This window comes from Schistocerca piceifrons, chromosome 2 (genome assembly GCF_021461385.2).
Source record: "Schistocerca piceifrons isolate TAMUIC-IGC-003096 chromosome 2, iqSchPice1.1, whole genome shotgun sequence".
NCBI lineage: Eukaryota > Metazoa > Arthropoda > Insecta > Orthoptera > Acrididae > Schistocerca > Schistocerca piceifrons.
Window position 1 is genome coordinate 380,010,047 of NC_060139.1, and position 25,584 is coordinate 380,035,630.

Consider the following 25,584-nt stretch of genomic DNA (forward strand, 5'->3'; position numbering starts at 1 on the left):
TCTTTCTCGATTTCTTCACATTTTTTCTGTAGCCTTTCCGTCTTAACTTTTCTGCACTTGCTCTTTACTTCATTCCTCAGTGACTTGTATATCTGAATTTCCCTGAACGTTTTTCTACTTCCTTCCTTCATCGATCAACTGAAGTATTTCTTCCGTTACCCAAGGTTTCTTCGCAGTTACCTTCTTTGTACGAATGTTTTCCTTTCCAACTTCTGTGACTGGCCTTCTTAGATATGTTCATTCCTCTTTAACTGTACAGCCCACTGAGTTATTCCTTATTGCTGTATCTATAGCCTTAGAGAACTTCAAGCGTATCTCGTCATTCCTTAGTATTCCGTATCCCATTTATCCGTTACAGAAGCCATTCTGAAAACTAGGTATAGCGCCACCACCTATTGGAACTTCATGAAACTGTAGAGCCTGAAGCAGAACATTCCACAATGTCCCACTACAACTGACAGATTTTTTTAAGCCAAAATTGGCCAAGAAAAAATGTATTGCATTACATATTGAAAACTTTTTGTAAGATGAAATAATGCGATGTGCGAGATTTGTTTTTCATTTCACTTGTTAGTCTATCAAGCGAATTGAAGCGCTCTAGCCGGCCGGTGTGGCCGTGCGGTTAAAGGCGCTTCAGTCTGGAACCGCGTGACCGCTACGGTCGCAGGTTCGCATCCTGCCTCGGGCATGGATGTGTGTGATGTCCTTAGGTTAGTTAGGTTTAATTAGTTCTAAGTTCTAGGCGACTGATGACCTCAGAAGTTAAGTCGCATAGTGCTCAGAGCCATTTGAAGCGCTCTAGCTCATACATTTATTCGGCACAATTCAAGCGTGCTACTCAGTCAGGCGTCTCTTCACCCCTCCTCTTCACCTTTCTCAACCTTTTAACAGCAAAAGTGCTTTGATTGTACATAGAATCAAAAATACCTTTGGCAGATAGCATACTTGACACTACACCAAGGATAAAACACTTTCTTTGCAGCGATTTGTCAGTACAGTTCAATTTCATTAATACATCAGAGCACATCTGCAAGCGGCACACATATTTGTAACCAGCTTATCTGAGAAGGATAAAAGCATTTTTGCTGTTTCAGTGTTTCATATCATGTGACACCTTATGTGCAGTTCTTATGAAGTGACGTCACAGATTGAGGCCTAAAAGAACATCTTGTATCGAAGTGTGTCTTGAGGGTGGTTTCAAGGCAGTCGTGAAAACCCATACCACCTCAAAGTAGAGCAGACTGGCAGGCGTAATGCAACCAACTGTCCAGTTAGATTTGATACAAGAACTACATGGGGTTACACGTTTTGCTCAGTGATCAGCAAACAAACCTAAGACTTTCGTTGCTTTAGGGTGTGTCAGAGTTTCGGTTGCGCCGGAATAGCAGCGAAATACCTAATACATAAGTAACATCTACCGGTGCTTCAGCAATGCAACCGACGACCAACTGCAGAGCATACCTTTTTTTACACAAGGTATCAACTTGGATGAATGTTTACTCGTTTTAGAATTCTGGGGATGTAGAAATTGTTTTATGTCGAAATCAATCCTTTGTTAAGCCAATGTAACTTCGTATCAGGGTACGACTTAAACTTATGTATACTATGAATTGTCAGAACCGCATTCTGTGTAACACTTCCAGATGTCTGTATTGACACGTTCCGAAAGCCAACAAAAAAAAGCAAGACGTTTGATTATGAGAATGTAACTGAATGTAGCACGACTCACAAATTCCGTAATTTTATTAATAAGGCACATTTGAATTATTCTTCAGTTCTTTCTTATTTACACAGCAGAGAGTGCCAACCACAACTTAGGGGCAGCAAAGGTACTGACAGAAGGGGTACGTACATCACATATCTCCTCCACATTTTTTCTGCTTCTTTTCTCCACTGTTGCGCTTCGTTACTGGTTTCAGCCAGAAACTTCCAGCACCCTCTCGTTCACTTACAAACGCGTCTCGCCCACCTACAACAGAGTAGACATGTACCAACAAGAACTCCATTGTTGAACATGTGCGAGCTGTGCAGGTGGCACCTGCGCGAGCCAAGCACTCCGTTACCATAGCAGCCTGTTAGAGATAGAGGCCTGTTCGATGGTAGTAGTAGTTTCTTTATAGGGCTGTTTGCAGGGAGTAGAAATGACACTGTTGACAACAGAGTGCGTTTACAGTCACGGGCTGAGGCAAATGCTTCTTCTCGTAACCAGAAGATACGAATATTATGATGGGAAGGAGGATTCATGTACCCCTTCCGGTTAATTTTTAAACGGTATTTAATTCTTTATTTTACACTACTGGCCATTAAAATTGCTACACCAAGAAGAAATGCAGATGATAAACGGATATTCATTGGACAAATATATTATACTAGAACTGACATGTGATTACATTTTCACGCAATTTGGGTGCATCCTAGATATGTCTGGGCATTGAGTCAAACAGAGCTTGGATGGCGTGTACAGGTACAGCAGCCCATGCAGCTTCAACACGATGCCACAGTTCATCAAGAGTAGTGACTGGCGTATTGTGACGAGCCAGTTGCTCGGCCACCATTGACCAGACGTTTTCAGTTGGTGAGAGATCTGGAGAACCTGCTGGCCAGGGCAGCAGTCGAACATTTTCTGTATCCAGAAAGGCCCGTACAGGACCTGCAACATGCGGTCGTGCATTATCCTGCTGAAATGTAGGGTTTCGCAGGAATCGAATGAAGGGTGGAGCCAAGGGTCGTTGTTGTTGTTGTTGTTGTTGTTGTGGTCTTCAGTCCTGAGACTGGTTTGATGCAGCTCTCCATGCTACTCTATCCTGTGCAAGGTTCTTCATCTCCCAGTACCTACTGCAACCTACATCCTTCTGAATCTGCTTAGTGTATTCATCTCTTGGCCTCCCTCTACGATTTTTACCCTCCACGCTGCCCTCCAATACTAAATTGGTGATCCCTTGATGCCACAAACTTCTCTTCTCCCCAATACTATTCAATTCTTCCTCATTAGTTATGTGTTCTACCCATCTAATCTTCAGCATTCTTCTGTAGCACCACATTTCGAAAGCTTCTATTCTCTTCTTGTCCAAACTATTTATTGTCCATGTTTCACTTCCATACATGGCTACACTCCATACAAATACTTTCAGAAAAGACTTCCTGACACTTAAATCTATACTCGATGTTAACAAATTTCTCTTCTTCAGAAACGCTTTCGTTGCCATTGCCAGTCTACATTTTATATCCTCTCTACTTCGACCATCATCAGTTATTTTGCTCCCCAAATAGCGAAACTCCTTTACTACTTTAAGTGTCTCATTTCCTAATCTAATTCCCTCAGCATCACCCGACTTAATTCGACTACATTCCATTATCCTCGTTTTGCTTTTGTTGATGTTCATCTTATATACTCCTCTCAAGACACTGTCCATTCCATTCAACTGCATTTCCAAGTCCTTTGCTGTCTCTGACAGAATAACAATGTCATCGGCGAACCTCAAAGTTTTTATTTCTTCTCCATGGATTTTAATACCTACTCCGAATTTTTCTTTTGTTTCCTTTACTGCTTGCTCAATATACAGATTGAATAACATCGCGGAGAGGCTACAACCCTGTCTTACTCCCTTCCCAACCACTGCTTCCCTTTCATGCCCCTCGACTCTTATAACTGCCATCTGGTTTCTGTACAAATTGTAAATAGCCTTTCGCTCCCTGTATTTTACCCCTGCCACCTTTAGAATTTGAAAGAGACTATTCCAGTCAACATTGTCAAAAGCTTTCTCTAAGTCTACAAATGCTAGAAACGTAGGTTTGCCTTTCCTTAATCTTTCTTCTACGATAAGTCGTAAGGTCAGTATTGCCTCACGTGTTCCAGTATTTCTACGAAATCCAAACTGATCTTCCCCGAGGTCGGCTTCTATTAGTTTTTCCATTCGCCTGTAAAGAATTCGTGTTAGTATTTTGCAGCTGTGGCTTATTAAACTGATAGTTCGGTAATTTTCACATCTGTCAGCACCTGCTTTCTTTGGGGTTGGAATTATTATATTCTTCTTGAAGTCTGAGGGTATTTCGCCTGTTTCATACATCTTGCTCACCAGATGGTAGAGTTTTGTCAGGACTGGCTCTCCCAAGGCCGTCAGTAGTTCCAATGGAATGTTGTCTACTCCGGGAGCCTTGTTTCGACTCAGGTCTTTCAGAGCTCTGTCAAACTCTTCACGCAGTGTCGTATCTCCCATTTCATCTTCATGTACATCCTCTTCCATTTCCATAATATCGTCCTCAAGTACATCGCCCTTGTACAGGTCCTCTATATACTCCTTCCACCTTTCTCCTTTCCCTTCTTTGCTTAGAACTGGGTTTCCATCTGAGCTCTTGATGTTCATACAAGTGGTTCTCTTGTCTCCAAAGGTCTCTTTAATTTTCATGTAGGCAGTATCTATCTTACCCCTAGTGAGATAAGCCTCTACATCCTTACATTTGTCCTCTAGCCATCCCTGCTTAGCCATTTTGCACTTCCTGTCGATCTCATTTTTGAGACGTTTGTATTCCTTTTTGCCTTCTTCATTTATTGCATTTTTATATTTTCTCCTTTCATCAATTAAATTCAATATTTCTTGTGTTACCCAAGGATTTTTACTAGCCCTCGTCTTTTTACCTACTTTATCCTCTGCTACCTTCACTACTTCATCCCCCAAAGCTACCCATTCTTCTTCTACTGTATTTCTTTCCCCCATTCCTGTCAATTGTTCCCTTATGCTCTCCCTGAAACTCTGTACAACCTCTGGTTCTTTCAGTTTATCCAGGTCCCATCTCCTTAAATTCCCACCTTTTTGCAGTTTCTTCAGTTTTAATCTACATGTCATAACCAATAGATTGTGGTCAGAGTCCAATTCTGCCCCTGGAAATGTCTTACAATTTAAAACCTGGTTCCTGAATCTCTGTATTACTATTATATAATCTATCTGATACCTTTTAGTATCTCCAGGATTCTTCGTAACACATATGAAGTGTAACGTCCACTGTTCAAAGTGCCGTCAATGCGAACAAGAGGTGACCGAGACGCGTAACCAATGGCACCCCATACCATCACGACGGGTGATACGCCAGTATGGCGATGACGAATACACCCTGCCAAAGTGCGTTCACCGCGATGTCGCCAAACACGGATGCGACCATCATGATGCTGTTAACAGAACCTGGATTCATGCGAAAAAATGACGTTTTGCCATTCGTGCACCCAGGTTCGTCGTTGAGTACACCATCGCAGGCGCTCCTGTCTGTGATGCAGCGTCAAGGGTAACCGCAGCCTTGGTCTCCGAGCTGATAGTCCATGCTACTCCAAACGTTGTCAAACTGTTCGTGCAGATGGTTGTTGTCTTGCAAACGTCCCCATCTGTTGACTCAGACATCGAGACGTGGCTGCACGATCCGTTACAGCCGTGCGGATAAGATTCCTGTCATGTCGACTGCTAGTAATACGAGGCCGTTGGGATCCAGGAAGGCGTTCCGTATTACCCTCCTGAACCCAGCGATTCCATATTCTGCTAACAGTCATTGGATCTTCACCAACGCGAGCAGCAATGTCGCAATACGATAAACCGCAATCGCGATAGGCTACAATCCGACCTTTATCAAAGTCGGAACGTGATGGTACGCATTTCTCCTCCTTACACGAGGCATCGCAACAACGTTTCACCAGGTAACGCCGGTCAACTGCTGTTTGTGTATGAGAAATCGGTCGGAAACTTTCGTCATGTCAGCACGTTGTAGGTGTCGCCACCGGCGCCAACCTTGTGTGAATGCTCTGAAAAGCTAATCGTTTGCATACCACAGGGTCTTCTTGTTGTCGGTTAAATTACGGGTCTGTAGCACGTCATCTTCGTGGTGTAGGAATTTTAATGGCCAGTAGTGTACGTTCAGCATTCTCGCCCCATCTGTGCCTGTCGCCTCGCCGGGGGGCCTGTGTCGCCACATTCTCGGTACGGCCCTGATGGCGGTGAGCGTAACCTACCCTTGTCGGTCTTGATGCAGCAGCGGGCGAAGTGCGCGGTCTGGTGGCAGTAGCTGCCCGCAGGGCAGTCCTGGCGCGCGGGCCCGCTGCCGCAGTCGTACTGCCGGCCCGTGCCGGGGTGCACCAGCGGGGGTTCCCCGCCGCACGGCCGCACCTTCAGCCCTGGAAACAGTGGTTCACTTACTCTCTCGTTTCATGCTCGTATGACAAAGACATCTCACTTCTGCGAGGGTCGTTCAATGAGTAGTGCCCCACATTTAAAGTAAAAAAAAAAAAAAATTAATGTACGTAGACTGACGTCCTTATTGGTGCTGCACAGTTGATGTTAGTTCTGTGTGCCGGTGAAGTTTCGAACCGTTTTCGCACATGGCAGTGCCGTAGTTCAACGTCAAAATGACGTCTACATACGACTCACGTTACAAGTAGCGTGCTGTTATTGAATTCTTGCTTGCAGAAAAAGAAACCGTGGTGAACACCCATAAACGCTTGTGTGCAGTATTTGGCGATGCTGCAGTTGATAGGAGTACAGTTGGACGATGGCTAAAGAAAGTTACAGCCTCAGGAAATGCAGAAACAGAACTCCATGATCAGCGACGCTCGGAAAGTCCTGTCTCAGCCACTGCTCCAGACATGCTGAATTGTGCGGATGTCATTATTCGTGACGACCGGTGCGTCACAAGTCGACAGTTGGCTCTACAGTTGTAAGTCAGCATTGGAAGTGTGTCTGCAATGATCGAGACTCTAGGATATTCGAAGAGGTGCTCAGGATGAGTTCCACGAGTGATCACAGTGGACCGCAAGAGTCAAAGAAAGGCCATTTCATCTGAATTGTTGGAGCGTTTTGAGACCGATGGAGAGGCCTTTCTGTCATGGATCCTTACGGGGGACGAAAGCTGGGTGTTAGTTAGTTAGTTTGTTGCGTGTTCCATTGATAATTCGCACGGTACGGTAGCCGTTATGATGTGGAACGTGTCAAGTGCACGAACAATGCACATATGAGACAAGATTTTTTAATACATACATATATTACAATACAGAGTTAAAGATTAATATTTCTATTATTTACCCCATTCCCTGCACAAAATGCATGTACTATGTTTATAGATTTATTTATTCCTATTCATGAATTCATCTATGGTATAGAAGGAGTTGTCAGAGAGATATGATTTCAATTCATTTTTAAAGTTATTACTGCTGTCTGTCAGATGATATATTTAATCTGGTAATTTGTCGAAAATTTTTATAGCAGCATATTTTACCACTTTCTGTGCCAAAGATAGGTTGAGTGAAGGATAGTGTAAGTCTTTCGTTTTACTGGTATTATAATCATGACTGTCACTGTTGTTTTTAAACTGGTCCATGCTGTTGAGAAGAAATTTCATTAGTGAGTAAATATACTGTGAGGCTCTTGTAAGGATTCCCAATCTTTTAAAAAGATGCCTACAAGATGTGCGACTATGAACTCCACAAATTATTCCAATTACTTTCTTTTGAGCAGTGAATACTTTTTGTCTAAATGTTTACTTACCCCAAAATATTATTCCATATGACATCAGACAGTGAAAGTATGCGAAGTATGTTAGCTAACGAATTTCTATATCTTCAAAATTGGAAATTATTCTGATTGCAGAAGTTGCTGAACCTAGTCGCTTTAGAAGATCCAAAATATGAATTTTCCAATTAATATTCTCATTTATATGTACACCCAAAAACCTAGTATGCTCTACCCTGTCTACTGACTTCTGTTGGTGTGTTATATTTATTGAAGGAACTGTACTTTTTGAAGCAGAAAATTGGATGTACTGTGTTTTATCAAAGTTTAGAGCAAGCCCATTTGCAGAAAACGACATTGCGCCAGAAACAGAAACGCAGTCCGTGGAGTAGCATCATCCTCATTCACCATAAAACAAGAAATTCAAGACAACCCCCTCTGCTGAAAAAAAAAACATGGTGAAAGTCTTCTGGGATTGTGATGGCGTCATACTCGTGGATGTGATGCCAAGAGGGTCAACCATCAATTCAGAGGCATACGTGAAGACTCTGAATAAAGTCGAGAACCGTTTCGGACGTGTTCGATCGGACAAGAAAACAGTAGAGATCTTGCTCCAACACGGTAATGCACACCCACACACAAGTCTGAGAACCCGGAAACACATCGCCAAATTGGGTTAGACATCATTGCCTCATCCATCCTACAGTTAAAAACCTGGCAGCCTCGGACATCCATCTCTTCGGGGCGCTTAAAGATTCTCTATGGGGAACACACTTTGAAGCTGATGAGAGAGTCAGTCATGCAATGAAAACATGGCTACGTCTACAGGAGAAGCAGGGAATACATGCTCTTCCACAGCGTTGGCGTACAGCCATAGAAAGTGATAGGGACTACGTAGAAAAATAGGACATGGACAAGACATGTTGATGTATGTTGTCACCAAATTCTGACTCATAACAATAAATACTTTTCTAAAAAAATGTGGGGCATTAAATATTGAACGACCCTCGTGTACAGGGTGTATAAGGGCAAATATTTTTATTGATGGCTGAGAACAGTGCATTGAACAGCATTACATCAGTATTTACTTAATTTGCAGACTAATAATTGTAGTTATTAGGAGTAATATGTTTTCAGACTGGTTAGTACCTCCAAGTACGTGGCGCAAGAGCAAGCCGTTAATGTTTAATTTCCCCTGGGCAGCAGGTCAGGTTTTGAAATATGGGCGCGTGAACGCAAAAAGATTCGCCTCTACTGACAGGTATCGTCCACTTATGCTGCAGTTACGACCGTGCAGACAAATCACATAGTAATTTATCTGGTGCGTGTTGTGGAAGGGTTATTCGACGCAGAGAACAAGTGTTTCCACGGTTTCAGAGCAGACTGTTCAGCGCAAATTGTTCAACGTCGAGCTCCACAGTAGAGGACTCTCAGGTGTCCCCATACTGACCGAACGATATCGACAATTACACTTATAATGGGCATGGGGTCACAAGAAAGGACCGTCGATCAATTGAAACGTGTCGCCCGGTCGTATGAATCACGTTTCTCGTTCCGCACCACCGGCCTGGGCGCAGTGTTGTGCTACGGGGTACGTTCACCTGGACTTCCTTGGGATCTGTGGTAATAATCGAAGGCTCCGTTCGAGAGACTTGGCGCAATGGTAAGACACTGAACTTGTATTCGGGAGGACAGCAGATCAAATGGTTCAAATGGCTCTGAGCACTATGGGACTTAACATCTGTGGTCATCAGTCCCCTAGAACTTAGAACTACTTAAACCTAACTAACCTAAGGACATCACACACATCCATGCCCGAGGCAGGATTCGAACCTGCGACCGTAGCGTTCACGAGGTTCCAGACTGAAGCGCCTAGAACCGCACGGCCACACCAGCCGGCAACAGCAGATCAAATCCTCGTCTGGTGACCCAGTATTTGCTTTCCCTGATTTCCCTAAATCGCAGGGACAGAAATAACGAAGTGGTCCTTTGAAAGGACCAAGCCAGTTTCTTTCCTCGTCGTCGACCAGATCCCTAATTTTGCTCCCTTCCTTCAAACTTAGTGAAAGATGAGAGTCTTTCAACGTAAATATGGAGTTTATTGTGAGGATTCGAATTAATAACCAACTCCATCTTTCTAAAATTTCACTAAATCTGACTTCACTGAGCCGTTCAATCGAGAATGCCTAGGTTTTGTTTCTGCACCTGTTCCAGACTGCTTTCTACATTCTGTACACCAAACATTTCTTGGTTCTTTTTTTTGTCAAGTTTAATGTTTAGTCTTATTCTCGGTTGTAACTGGGAATTGCTGAGAGTATATAACTGGCATGTTCTACATAAATGTTAAGGCATAACTAGAAAGAGGTGATGCATATGCATATCTGGCTATTCAAGTGAAAACATTTAGATTCGATCAGATCTGTAAAATCCAAAATACAGGAGATAGAGTGAGAGTCCTGTTATTGAAATTATCGTATTCTTGTAATTTTTAGTACTATTAATACCATTTTATTACAATTTCTCATACTAAAATTATAGTCATTTTGTAAGCAACTATGAAGCAAAAAACACTGTATGTGTATCAAGGTTCCATGTAAGAGAGAGGCTGAAGGCCCTAACCTGCTCAGGTTAAATAAATAAATAAAATAAAGGAAAATCCAGGATGGAATGTAACAATATTATGAAAAGGATAATTGCTACTCACCATATAGTGGCGATGCTGAGTCACATGTAGGCAAAACAAAAAGACTCACAAAATAAGATTTCAGCCAACAAGGCCTTTGTGAAAAATAGGCAACAGACACACACTCACGCATATGCAACTCAGACTCGCATGATCACAGCATCTGGCAGCTGATGCCACACTATGAGCAGCAGCAGCAGTGCATAACGAGAGGTGCAACTGGGTGGAGGTAAGGAGGCTGGGGTGGGAAAGGGGAGCGATAGCAGGATACGGGTGGAGAACAGTGAAGTGCTGCTGGGGAGAACGCAGGGACGAGGTGGAAAAAGGCTGAGGCAGCTAGGTGCAGTCAGGAGGGTAGACAGAGGGTGAGGGAGTGGTGGGGGGGGGGATAGTGGAGAAGGAGAGAAGTAAAAAGACTGGGTGCGTTGGTGGAAAGAGGGCTGTGTAGTGCTGGACAATGACTAATGAAGGTTGACCGAGAGAGGTGGCGCAGTGGCTAGCACACTGGACTCGCATTCGGGAGGACGACGGTTCCGTAATTTCCCTAAATCGCTCCATGCAAATGCCGGGATGGTTCCTTTGAAAGGGCAAGGCCGACTTCCTTCCCCGTCCTTCCCTAATCTGATGAGACCGATGACCTCGCTGTCTGGTCTTCCCCAAACAACCCAACCCAACTAATGAAGGTTGGCCTCAACTTTCGTTAAGTCATTGTCCTCACCCATCTAGCCCCTTCTCTGTTGTCATTCCAGTACTACACAGCCATCAATTCCACCAATGCACCCAGTCCTTTTACTTCTCTCCTTTTCCGCTACCCCCTCTCTCCCCCACTCTCTGTCTAACTTCCCAACTGCGCATAACTGCCCTAGCCTCCATACACCTCGTCCCTGCATCGTCCCACTAGCAGCGCTTTACCATCCCCACCATGATCCTGCTATCCCTCCCCCTCCCCACCCCAGCCTCCTACTTACTCCCACCCAGATGCATCACTCATCATGCACTGCTGCTGCTCGTGGTGTGACGTCAGCTGCCAGAGGCTGTGGTCATGTGTATGTGAGTTGCGTTTGCGGTTGTGTGTGGGTCTGTCGTCTATTTTTGACAAAGGCCTTGTTGGGTGAAAGCTTATTTTGTGACAGTCTTTTTGTTGTACCTGTCTGCGACTCAGCATCTCCGATATATGGTGAGTAGCAATTATCCTTTTCATGATATTGTTAAGTATAATAAAGCTGAGCCATGATATCAGTGAGAACTTCTTTCACAAGTGAAACAAACAATCATAATGAAATTGTGGGTGTCGTCTATTATCACATACAGCTTACATAGAACCTGATGATGCCTTCGTCCATCAATCATTACATGATGTTTTTCTTGAACAGTTGCAAATACTTGTAGATGAATTATAACACATTTAAGCCGATTTTTATTTTAGATAATTAACATTAGCTAATAAACAACTGCATTTAGTTCGTCTTGTTGTATATTCAAACACCATTGTACATTATGCTAAATACCTAGTTGCTGCTGACGCTGGTTACGAAGCAGTGTCAATACAGGAGGCCGTGGGGCTTTCGAATACAATACGATGTAAACTTATGCAGCAGAGATCTTACACACGGAATGAACGCTTGAGAGTTCAGTGTAGCGTCCAGTTACAACTAACATTTACTTTGTACTAATACTGTACTCCTTACACTGGCCCCCTTCGCTAATATTCCTTGCTTTCAGCTAAATTAGTTTCATTTTTATGCCATTTACTCATCAGATAAAAATGTTTGGAAGCCTACATGTTAGTGATATGTATGAATGCTAATAAAATGTAATATGTGCTCCAAACAATTTTGAACTATGATCGTACATAAGGTTATGAGGCGGGAACTTTTGTATTCTGACGACTGCAGGAGATCATGTTATAAGCTTCCTGGAAGCAGAACACATTTTTTTAAAGCATCTCTCTAAATGGTCTTAGTGACCGATGGAAGGGGCGCCAACGCAAAAGAACATTTGATTAACGGCGCCTTACTCGGTCTTTGGGGGGAACGAAAACATCAAGAAATGTTTCTCTGGAAAAGGTCTGGCACTCAGTGGCATTACGAGTTTACTCGTAAAAGAGCCGTCTAATAAGATCGCGATACCAAAGTGCCTAAAGCAAACAGCTCACTTCACTCTTTGCTCGTTTCCTCTCGTGATTCCTCTGCTCGGGAAAAGTTTTAGAAACGGCGGAAGACGCTGCCACGTTATCTGAGGGTTACTTGAGCTGTCTAAGGTTGTGTTCCAGCACAAAAGTGGTCATTCCCGACGTCACGTATAAAAGTATGAGAGTTTTCTCATATTTGCAGTAAAACACTGAAGAGCCAAAGAAACTGGTACACCTGCCTAATATCGTGTAAGGCCCTCGTGAGCACACAGAAGTGCTGCAACACGACGTGGCATGAACTCGACTAATGTCTCAAGTAGTGCTGCAGGGAACGGACACCATGAATCCTGTAGGGATGTCCATAAAACCGTAAGAGTACGAGGGGATAGAGATCTCTTGTGAACAGCACATTGCAAGGCATCCCAGATACGCTCAATAATGTTCATGTCTGGTGGGGAGTTTGGTGGGAATCTGAAGTGTTTAAACTCAGAAGAGTGTTTCTGGAGTCACTCTGTAGCAATTCTGGACTTGTGTGGTGTCGCATTGTCCTGCTGGAATTACCCAAGTCCGACGGATTGCACAATGGACATGAATGGTTGCAGGTGATCAGACAGGATGCTTACGTACGTGTCACTTGTCAGAGTCGTATCTACACGTATCAAGGATCCCATATCACTCCAAATGCACATGCCTCATGCCATTACACAGTCCCTGCTAAAGGGTGCATGAGGTTGTCTCCATACTCGTTCACGTCCATACGCTCGGTTCAATTTGAAACGAGACTTGTCCGACCAGGCAACATGTTTCTAGGCAGCAACAATCCAATGTCGGTGTTAAAACTTTGTGTGGTGCAGTCATCAAGGATACACGCTTGGGCCGTCAACACCGAAAGTCCATATCGAGGGTGTTTCGTGGAATGGTTCGCACGCTGACACTTGTTGATGTGCCACATTGAATTCTACTGAAATTTGCGCAAGGGTTGCACTTCTGTCTCGTTGAACGATTCTTTTCAGTCGTCGTTGGTCCTGTCCTCGCAGGATCTTTTTTCGGCCGCAGCGATGTCGGAGATTTGATATTTTGCTGTATTCCTGATATTCACGGTACACTAGTGAAATTTACGTACGGGAAAATCGCCACTTCATCGCTACCTCGAAGATGCTGTGTCCCATCACTTGTGCGCCGACTGTAACACCACGTTCAAACTCACTTAAATCTCGATAACCTGTCATTGTAGCAGCAGAAACCGATCTAACAACTGCGCCAGACACTTGCTGTCTTAGTCGGCCGGAGTGGCCGAGCGGTTCTAGGCGCTACAGTCTGGAACTGCGCCACCGCTACGGTCGCAGGTTCGAATCCTGCCTCGGGCATGGATGAGTGTGATGTCCTTATGTTAGTTAGGTTAAAGTAGTTCTAAGTTCTAGGGGGCTGATGATCTCACAGTGCTCAGAGCGATTTGAACCAACCTGCTGTCTTATATAGGCGTCGCCGACCGTAGCGCCGTATTCTGCGTGTTTACATATCTCTGTATTTGAATACGCATATCTACACCAGTTTCCTCGTCTCTTCAATATATAATGGTGTGTATTTTTTGCGTACTCGGTACTTTTCTGCAAGGGTGTTTTCATCTCCATGTGGAAGGGGGAAATGTTTACCGGTAGCCTCTCCTCCCTTCGCCAAGAGAACCTGAAATGCGCCCATCAACGTTTCTTCTTGTCGTATATCTCCTGCCATATAATTTACCCCTTGATATTATAGGCTCATATGTGTCTCACACATACGGCAGAGCCTTAGAAATGAAGCAAATGCTATAGAATCGGAATCTTGGTCCTGGATCAGCAAGTTCTTCCCGTTCTATTCGTACACAAAGCGCGAGAATAATGATTTCTTCGACGCATCTGTGAGCGCTGTAATTAATCTTGTCTTCATGGTTCCAGTGGTTTCAATGAAGAAGAATGAAGTCCTCCGTGTACATAGGAAGAGGTCGCGAGGTCTAATACCGACCCGATCACGGAAATTTTGAGCCGCCGTTAATCTGACCTCCTTCTTCCAACAATTTGAATAGTCGCCAAGAACGACACATGGTTCGGACCCCTTGTTGAACTGTAGGTCCCATTTCGCTTGGATGACATTAGGGCAGATTAGGTATTCGCAAGACGCCAAAGTGGCGTCCAATAGAAACACAGTCGGCCACTGAGTTGTTATTACTTCAGAATTTTCAGGCATTATTTAAAAGACAACATCTTGATGTACAATTGTTCTCCGCAAACTATTGTACGTGATGTGGCGGATTATATCGATTATTTTGCCATGCACTGCACAATTCACGATCGATTCGTAGGAATAACGATTGTCGGCAACTATCTTTTGTAATACAGTATTCAAGATTGCGATTATCGTTATTCTGCACCACGTGTGCTGGGGGAAGTAGTATGTTTCTCGAGATATTGAGAGTGAGTCTCTCCGCTATATGCGAGGCCCTTTGTGTAGTGCCTCTCACCCAACTGTGTCCAGAATTCCTGTCACTCTCGCGGTGATTCTTCAAGACTATTCGAAATCGCTTTTCTTGTGGTTCAGTCTTAGGAAAGGACGCGCTACTGAAGAATACACTTACGTTGAGGGTTATCTGCAAGACTTGACACTGAGAGGTCGTCGACGGCAAGTGTTCCTGCTGTTAGTACCAATTTTGTAACATTACTCCATCTCTGTTTTTTACAATTTCGTCGTCTGTGAACAACTTCAAAGAGCTGAAAGCGCAGTTTGGCAGGTCGTTTGTATACACTGCCTGATCAAAAGTATCCCGACACCCCTGCGTAGCACAGAATTGACAGCTAGATATCACCAGAAGTGAACCCGCCAGTATAAAAGGAGGGTTGTGGGGAGGGGGGGGGGCGGGAGAGTATTGTGTTGTCAGCAGAGAAGCAGTAACTGCAGAACTGGTCGAACAGGAGAGCTCAGTGATTTCTAACTTGGGCTGGTGATTGGATGTCATCGAAGTAACAAGTCCAGGGACATTTTTAAACTTGCCAAAGTCGACTTTTGGTTTTGTGACTATCAAGTGGAAACGCGAAGGACAACCAGAGGTAAAACCAAGACCAGCCAGATCTCATGTACTGTCGGATTTGGACCGTCAGGCATTGTGGAGGGTGGCTGTAAAAATACTGCACTGCCCTCTGACACATGGATTTCTCCTGCGGCGGAAAGATTCACCAGTAAGCAGGGCTTGTGTTATACAAATTATCTGTACACCAGATTTTGACAGAATGCGTTTCATACCAAGACTATAATCCGTTCATCATAACAATAAACCTGATGTAAACAAACACAAACGCGATGATTGGTCAGCAGCAATTGCACTCGTGCACTGGTGTTGTTACGCTCTTGGACGTAGGTCCTACTTGATGTATTAGATATCTTATTACGAAGTTACGTTAAATGAAACTTTAAGATACTCAAATGTATTAACAGCCACCAACGTTTTTCTTAATCACGCTTTAGCTACGTAGTCTTTATTTCAAAAATCGTGTACAGTCACAGCCTCTGCAGCGTTGTGCTCTGATCGTCGCGCTCTGAATGCGCTGTATGAAAATGGCTGATGCTGCTTTCTGTTCCGTAGTGAAACACGCGCTTGGAACACGGTAAAAAGTGCCGAGAAGTAGGCTGTTCTTAATGTTTTTCATAAATTTACGGAGATAATCGGCTTTGAAGTTTTCCCAGCGTTGTATGTACCATAGTTGATAAATAAGACCGCATTGAACGTGTAGCGAAGTCGGTAGCGTTATGGAATGTGAACTCCACGCAGTTATTCCACCGTATGTTTAAACCTTACCACTATCAATGTTTTTCCCGTTCAATTTGAAATACCTACGTGTCGTAATTATAGAAGTCATCATCATTTTTTATGGGTAATGCACGTCTTCTTCTTTCTATTTCCATATTTGACGCGAAATTTCTGTTTCCAATTCAAATATAAATTCTTAATTATCGATGTCTTATGAAAGACTGTTCATAAAAGTTGTTTAAATTAGGAGAACACAACAATTTAATTTTTTAAGGCAAACATAAAAAACCAAATCCTCTTTATTTGGATTGTGTCCATCGTTTTATACCACAGAGGTAGTAGATAAGTACCGTAGAAACATGAAAAACAATCATTTTCACAGCATCGAGCACATCATACTAATGCTGCATTTTTACATTTGCTACTGTACCATTAAAATATGAAACCAACAGAACTGATCTGGAGGCAAGCTGCGGGATTTGGCCCGAGAAGTAACAAGACTGTTAAGCTGCCACACGTACTGTAACTAACGCACGCAGCTCTTTCACCCGTCACTGCCGAACGCTGGCGGGGTATAGGACGGCTCGTCCTAAAAGAAGAGAAAATCCTGCGCCTCGTTCTCTTCGTGGATTCTGTTGTAGCACGTGACAGTTCCAGATCTGAAATGTATTTCTCGGATTCAGATAAGTAAGGGGCTAAGAAATTACTAGACGACTGGCTGTAAGTAATACCTCCAGTGGCTTCAATATTAAAACAATACGGTGAAATCCTCCAAGACTCTCTTACGTTACACACAGCTTATGCAGAAAAATTACCCTGTGGTTAAGTCAGGAATTTTCACCATTCTTATTTTTAATTACAATAGTACGTTAGCTAAAAACGATAACGTGTTGCGGTTTTCGTCTAGTCTTCTAAGGACCGTATAGTGGGAGATTTCCAGTGTATTATTACATTCTGCCTAAAAATTAAATGACATTCGAAGCTGTATTGTTCCTCTGCTCATCTCTTTTTACGTGTGAGGTGCAGCTGGCCACGTCACTGTAGGCCAGCTGTACCAGCTAACCGGCCAGCGCCGGTAAAGCTGCTGTCCCGTATTATTGCTAAGTCGACTTGCGCATAACGCACAGCACAAAACGTACCCTTACTATCGTACTTGACAGTATTCGAGACAGCTTGGCTGCAGCCCCAAGTGAAACGGAAATCCAATGAGGTTCCAGCAAACGCGGAAGAATAAATAGTGCAATTTTACATCAGGTTTATTCTTATGATGAACGGATTATAGCAACCCGGCACGACCTCGCACGGGTAGCGTTGAATATCTACGGCCAGACGACTTGTCTGGCGTAGAATATTTTTGTTTTCGGGTCACCACGTAGCGTTATCAATAAAATTCATGGAACAACGTTAAGTAAATGAATATCATCACTTTCATACAGTTTACGCGATGTAAACAGAGCACGCCAGGGAAGTTGTCTGGATGTGTTTCATACTGACCTGGCGATCCGGGTGATATTGCAATGACGGGACCACATCATGATGTAAGTAATGTGTTTACAACAAACTTAAATATAGTATGCGAATGTTGATGTTTGTGTTTGGGCGCGAGCGCGCGCGCGTCTGTGTGTGTGTGTGTGTGTGTGTGTGTGTGTGTGTGCGCGCGCGCGCGTGCCTGCGTATGCGAGTCAGTGATTCAACATGTATCGGAGGCCGGCTGAGGTGCCACAAATAAAAGGAAAAATAAAGGTAAAAACGCGCGTGATTTACATGTTTAGCTCGTGTTTCTACACTCCTCTTGTGATACTTGATACGCGGTGTCATGCATTGTTGAGTCTCATTGCCGCAGTTATTTGTCGTGCACTGTTTATGGCAGACTCCTTCGTCGCCCCACACACTGAATTGTATCCACATCTAGGTTTAATTCAAGGAAAGCAGAATTTAGCAATTTCAAAATCTTGTGTATTCATCCTTAAGAGAAATTTCTGAATCTCATTCAAAAAGATCGTGCCCCTGTCTTTATGCTCTGCAAGACGCCTAAATCTCTTTTTCGCCGGTGAACATTCGTTTATCAATCTTCCGTATAATTTGACAGTGTTGCAACAGATAATATCTTTCACCTCATCACGCAAAGAATCATGTTACCGTATGTGCTTGAGTTACGGAAAGCAGAAAGTTAAAAAACTGAGTCATCTATTGTGCTGTTGCAAAACATTCTTTATATAAACAAAGCAAAGCTTTCTCGCGTGCTGAAACAGATTTTCGGAAAACGTTTTATTTTATGTATAAAGAATTGAAAACCACAGGTTTTGGATTCACATGTTTCCTTCGTTTCGCAGTTATTCTGAAACGATTGAGCAGTTACGGTCTCTCGGTCTCACCGAAAATGTGTGCTGAACATTACGTTCGTTTCTGACATTTCCTTAGTTGGGTAAGATGTGCTGGATGTTGATCACGAGGATGTATTTAATAGTATAGCATGCCCGATCACATATTCCTTAACGACGTATTTCTTTTTTTTTTTTTTTTTTTTTTAACCGGGTGACTTGTGCGACGTATTGTTTGATGGAGTGTGCGGTATATCAAACCGCTACAGCAGATAAGACGTAAGTGAAAGGAGTGCGCCTTTTATGAACCTTTCTGATAAATAGTTGGAACGAATATTAATTTTCCTGGCAGATACACGATGCAGATTAAGGGGTACAAACTATACAACCCTCTTGCTGGAAATGGACCACTGATGAAGATCGTAGTTTCTTGCACGTAAACAACAATGACGCTCTGGTCTAGGATAACAAATCTTAACAAATCTAAAAGCACCGATTAGATCCCAGCCACTCCTTTGAGTTTGAATGAAAGCCATGGGCAACGCTGTCCAAAGACTTCCAGTATAAGCTGTCACTCTCGTTCAGCCAACTGCTCAGGGCATTTTATTTTTCTTCTGGAGGGAAGTTTTCAGCAATGATCAACGGCTCAGAAAGCAATGGTAATAAGTGCATTAAAGACACATAATTTGCATAAAGAGGACATACCTGTAACTGAGTAAACACTGACTAGGTGTTGTCGCTTCCATAGCACTGGGAGTTGGGGAAGTCGGCTAGTTACCACACCATAAGATTCACTCATACATTAGTAGTGTGCACTTGGGGTGGTATATCACGTCGATGGCTGCGCTAAAGGGTCTGAAGGTGAACCCGTAATTGGTCCGAAATTGATAACAAATAAATAAAAACAATAAGCATACGCTGAGTGGAAGATGTATGGTAAGAGAATGTGTTTTATTCTCAAAAACAAAACGCTAAGTAGAAGAAGGGACAGGATAATAGAACATGTGCTGAGACATTATGCAATATTTTCATGGTAGTAGAGGGAGCCACAGGAAGCAAAAATGAAAGGGAACGCTGGAAATTGGAATATACAGAATAAAATAATTGAGCTGGTACGGTGTAAGTGCCACTGTGACGTGAAGAGACTGGCACAAGGCACCGGCAAATTATTGCCAGACGAATATGTACATCGCAATTCGAAACACACTGTTTTCACTCGTTTACCAGATCATTTCCTTTGGGTGTGTGACTGAATAAATAATTACAGTGAACAACCTAGCTAAGAATCAAAAGATCTGATAAGTCTCTGGAGATTTTATGAGACGCGACTGTGCCAAAGATACTTTATTCTTATCTTTTGCGGCGAACATTTCCTCATATCTCGACACCGTTAACATTTGATGGCCTATGACGAGCACAGCGGCACATTGGTAAGTCACTGGACCCATATTACAGAGAAACGTAGTTCTAATCACCGTCTGATCTTCAAGGCTAGTATTTTCTCTGCTTTCTGTAAATAACGTCAGGCCAAGGTCTGGATGACAGTCTCCACAATGCCAAACTCGACGCCTTTCCGCACCGTTACCCAACTGTGTATTTTCCATATCTAGCGTCTCTAAGATTCTGATACTTAAATTCTGAATGTTTTTTTTGCGACCTACCTTATTGACAGAGATCGTTATTACCGCTACATACTAGTATCCTAAACGATGATGCACATGTTTTACTTAGGATCAGAGGCGGCCAGGAATTTGGCCCGTCAGCCTGGCTGCACACTTACATTCTGAGGGTGAGGAGGGGGAAACCGCGAACATGTCGACATGCCTTATATAAATGGCAAAGCAGTCACACTGCATACTATTTTGTTTTATATCTCATATTTCTCAGCAATATATATCACAAACAAAACAAATTTTCATTATTATTTAATCACTTTTGGCGCTCTATATGATTTTTATCTGGTACAAATTGTCAGCATACGGACGAATATAGACAATTTCACAAATTTTTGCACTCTAGATTGCCAAGTAATTGAAAAAAGATGTTTCATACACTTATGTTGGTCGAAATAGGTGATTACGTTTGCAGGCTCATTGTGGAGACCTTTCCGAGGAAACCAGTACAGACGCCCTGGACAGTTTGAACGTGAAAGGATTTGTCCTTAAGACAGGAACCACCCTACAGTTCTATAAGTTCCATCTGCACATGCAGAGGGAGTACTTTCAACTGAAACGGCAAACGGTCCCGAAAACAGATGTAAGAGTGGCAGTGTTCTGAAAACGTTTGGAGAACTATCATTATAATTATTTCAAGGCGACAATGAATTCTTCAGACTTCGCATTTTCTTTAACACCAGTGAGTTTAGGGAACTAGACTGTGTTTGCCAGGATTTTTCCCTTCTACAGTGCGATCTTCTTTTGAAACCATTCCCATCAAATCGGAAATAAGTTGTTCCTCATCTTGTAATGTCTTGTTGTGGGTAGTGTGCAGTGCAGTCTACTTCCAATGCGAGCTGTGCAATTCATTCCGGATGTTCTAATTTTCGTACCTGGAATCCATTTTCCTTCATAAATTCGACAATAGCGGGCTTTAATAGAAAAAACTGTTCCAGGTACGCCCCTTGACTTCGTTCAGTTCCATCGAAAACTGTTGCAACTGAGCAGTATATAGCGATCGACTTCAGAAATTTTACTGTCGCTCCTCCAATTTCTTCACGTACCCCATACCTGCAAATTTAGCACAAAGTGGTTGTTGATGTACAGAACAATGAATCCTGACTGTTGATCGTTGTAATTTTTTGCTCTTCCATTGTCAAAAAATTCCTTACATTCTTTCTGCACGGTATTGTGATGCCGTTTCATAGCAAATTTGTAGTACCTATCTAATATGCAACTGCATAATAGATAATAAGAATTCTCAATCCTTTCTTCTATCATTGCCATTAATTTTTAAACACTTGTGACGGTAGATCGCTAGGCTGCTTCTTTTTGTGCAAACAGCCACTGGATCTGTGAACGTCCATCATACCACAAACAAACAGCAAAGGATAAACAGGGCCGGCATCACGATCCTGCCGAACTGAAGAGAGTTATGCTGACCGAAAAATGCCGCACCGCAAAACTAAATGAAATGTCGGGCTGTACAGTGTATTTCCGAGAAGGCCAGAACACCAGCCCACACGTCGGGCTCGCGTCCTTTTTGGCACACTGTGGCCTGCCCAGCTGTAGATGTATAGAATCAACTGGCTTAACTTCGCAGCATCCGGATTCGTAGAAAAACGTGATATCACGTACTATGAAACAAAGGTAACGTTTCTGAAACGTCGGATTTTGTGAACGTCTTGCGGGCGGCTGTGGTGAAAGTATATTGCGTCAAAAAATTGCGCCATAATGCATAACCGCCGTGAAATGGCGTAGTTTCTCATGCGATTGTTGTTCGAAGTAAAAACATGGTCTCTTTGTTGCTTTTCTGGTTACTGAAGTGGAAGCCCCGGGTTAGATTTCTGGTGCCCAGGTCAGATTTTTCTGCGGTAGAAAGTCTGGAACGGGGTCCACTCAGCCTCGCGAGGCCAAATGGAAAGATACTTGATGAAACAAGCAGCGAAATTAACACATGAACCGTAGAATTTTGGCGTCTAGTAGAACGGCTTGCATCGGGTAGAAACCACAAGAGATTTATTTATTTATGTGTACAATAAAGCGAACTTCGCTGTTTATGCGGCACCAAAGCAGAGAAACGACGTCTGCAATAATGACGACTATATATCTATGGTAAAGACTCATAAATTTACTCAAAATTAACGGAACTGGCTTTTGGCTGACTGGCAACGGGTATAGTTTTTAACGAAGCACTTTTCTACCGTTATAGAACGGCTCAAAGTCGGCGCGTCCAGTGAGAAAATGCAGAGAAAACTCAGCAAACATTTCTGGAATGATACAGGACTGTAGACACCGTTATGATTTTCTGATATTTTAGTGGTATTTTCTAGGTAAATTAACTGACGTTAATGTGGCTACGAATTCGTCCTCTAAGGATCGAAACAAGACGATTTTCTTCTCTGGAGGGAGAGGGGTAGACTCTTCCAGCGAGATGACCCTCTTCCTGAGGTAGTAAGTAGTACCTGTGAATGGTACATGCAGTAAATGGTGGTTGCTCTGGACACTACACAAATGTATGGCGCATGCCGCTAAGGCGCGATAATACGATAACAATCGACCCAGAGGTAGCCACTTCGTTCACTAATAGAACGCCAAAGATCGACCACAATATTTGATATGTAAGGCGAAGGCAGGTGGTGGCGTAAACTTCCTGCTCACCAGAGTATGCGCTGCTATCCTGGGTTCAACTACAAATCATTCCTCAATATTCACGGTGTAAGAGATTGTGACAGTACTAGCTTCGCTCCCGCTGCTTCACTCGCATAGACTGTATGTCCTGCAGAGACATTTTGTTTTGTTGTTATTCAATAGAATTTTTATGTTGTTCAAAATTGCAATTGTTTCTAAGCTTTCCAAGCTAATTAAGACCATATAAGCATGGCCTTTTCCGAATATACTTGTGACCAACAGGCGATTCTGGTATCTGGAGTCCAAAGTTTTTTGCTTATCACGCCTTTTGCGTTCCTGTGGAGATATTTCCTTAGTAACTTTCATTCCCTAACAAACATATCTTTATATCTAACCGAGAACTGACATACCAGTTTTCATAAATTTAGCTTTAAAATTCTTTTTAATGTAACGAAATATTTTCTTAAAAATTTTCACCCCCCATTGCACTCCTATATGAGTTGAATTTCCAGAAAAACTGAAACACGTATTTTTTAAATTTCAAACCGAGAAGTCAAACGCCAGTTATCATAGATGTAGCCTTAAAAATCTTTTAGTAGTTCCTTACTAATTATTTATTTCCAAAAAATTTTTCACCCCCTGTTTTACCCCCTTAGTATTTGCATTTCCAAAAATGAAGAAATACAATTTTTTTGTTTTCGGACTGAGAAACCAGTTTTGTAGTTCTACTTCAAAATTCCCTTAATAGCGACATATTTCAAACGAACTTTCATCATCTATTTCATCCCCTCAGGAATGAAATTTTGTAAAATCTTTTCATAAACGATGCCAGCAGTATAAGACCGACACCACGTCCAAACTTCAAGTTTCTATCCTTAGCGGATCGGCTTGGGGGGGGGGGGGGGGGGGGACGAATTAGTGAATCAGTCTGACCATATTTCGCCCCCTTTAGGGGTTGAATTTCCAAAATATAGTGAAACATCTCTAACTAAGAAGCAAAACATGAATTTTCAAAGATATATCATTAAAAAAGCTTTCCCAATTAAATATTTTCATAAAACGTTTCACTCCCCATTTCAATCACTTAATTCACACAGGAGTTTAATTTCCAAAAGCAGTGACATGTTTATGTTTTATTTCTGCCAGAGAAGCCAAATACAAATTTTCATAGATTTATCTTCGAAAATGCTTGCACTATGAAATATTCCCATACAAACATTCATCCCCCTTTTCACCACCGTAGTGGTTGACTTCTGAAAAGCAGTGAAACATATTTTTTTATTCCTAAAGGAGAAGCTAAATTTAAATTTTCATGATTTAGGTTTAAAAAGGCTTTCACAAGAAAATATTATCATAAAAAATCTCATCCCCTATTTCACCCCCTTATGGCTCCAATTTCCAAAAACAATGAAATACGAATGTTTTAATTTGTAACCGAAATGTCAAATATAATTTGTTTATAAGTATAGCTTTAAAAATACTTTAGTAGTTCTTTAATAATGATATATTTTCAAAAAAAATTTTTACCTACTATTTCACCTTCATAGAGTTAAATTTCCAAAAAAGATGAAACTTGTATTTCTTTATTTCTGACTGAGAAACCAAATCCCAGTTTTTGTAGGTCTAGCTTCAAAATTACCTTAATAGTGACATTTAAAAAAATCCCTTCATACCCTTTTTCACCGCTTAGGGTTGGAATTTAAAAAAAATCTCTTCTTAAAAGACGACTGCAGTGTAAGATCCACATCTTATACAAAATAGAAGTTTCTTTCCTTAGCTGTTTTGGCTGAGCGATGATGAGCCAAGTTAGTCAGGACATTGCCTTTTATATATAGACTGATGATGTAATCTGCCCGTTGGGACGCTACTGTTTTTAAGAAGTAAGTTGCGTAGCGAAAAAGAGTTTTATCCTTTACCCCATCAGCACCAGCTACACTCAACAAGTCAGTCGTCATAGTCTATATGACACGGTTATGACTGCGTTTGACGATAAGACATAGGTCGTTTGCCCTGCTTTATGAAGGTGTGTTCACACTAGTCTTGCCCGCCACACTTGGGCTCCTCAGACTCGTCTGTCAGGAGAAGCGCCTAACTTGTCTGACTCGCGCTCATGCTGCTTCTATCTTCGTCTCCACTACTCCAGCTGCTTGACAGGCTCTGACTCATGAAGATCTGTCCTGTACTCTCAGTCGTGACTAGTACCTGCTTCCAAATTTAAAAATGAACGACACGGTTATAACAAGTACCAGCTCCATTGTGATACGCTTGTTAGCTCAGAAATAAGATAGAAGAAGAAGCAACAAAAACCCAAGAAAACATTGGTGGATGACCACAATTTTCAGAAGCAGAAAAAGGAATAGTGGGAGTGATTTGACGGATGACTTGGATGTAGATAATATACACTTCAAGAGATTTTGCCGTATGCCATATGATTTTGAATATTTCATAAATTTGGTTGGACCGAAGATAACACCTGACGCCAGGTTGCACTGTCAGTCCAACGTAGTACAGAATAACCAGGCAGTTGTTTGCGTAGGTGGTTTCACTGAACTTCATTTATCGCAACCGTGGGAGCAGCAAAATCAACAAACCACACTTAAAAGAGGTCGAGATAAGAACTGAAAAATATATACCAGTCACTAAACAGAGCCAAAGCCCAGCAGGGGAAAAGCTTTCGTGTGTTTATGAGGTAGCTTTAAATAAACGTCGCTCGGACATCTCGACTATGTTAAGACATGTCTGTAAACTGAACCAGCAGTTTCCTCACTCCATCAAGATTTTGCAAAGGGACGAAGATTTAGCGGCTGACAAGTTTGTGTAAATATATGCTGCGGAGTTGAGGTCATTTAGCAGTACATAGGCTTTCAAAAGTTAGGGCAAAGATTGACTGAGATAGGAAAA

The 25,584-nt window shown here is 42.4% G+C and overlaps 1 protein-coding gene across 1 annotated transcript in view; it reads right to left on the bottom strand.

The window, feature by feature from the left end:
• The window catches only part of LOC124775412 (agrin-like), a 187,581-nt gene that overhangs the window by 74,835 nt on the left and 87,162 nt on the right, over nt 1–25,584 (bottom strand). The window contains exon 7 of the mRNA XM_047250245.1: nt 5,993–6,154. Within this exon, the coding sequence (XP_047106201.1) occupies nt 5,993–6,154 (162 nt within the window). The remainder of the gene's footprint in view (nt 1–5,992; nt 6,155–25,584) is intronic.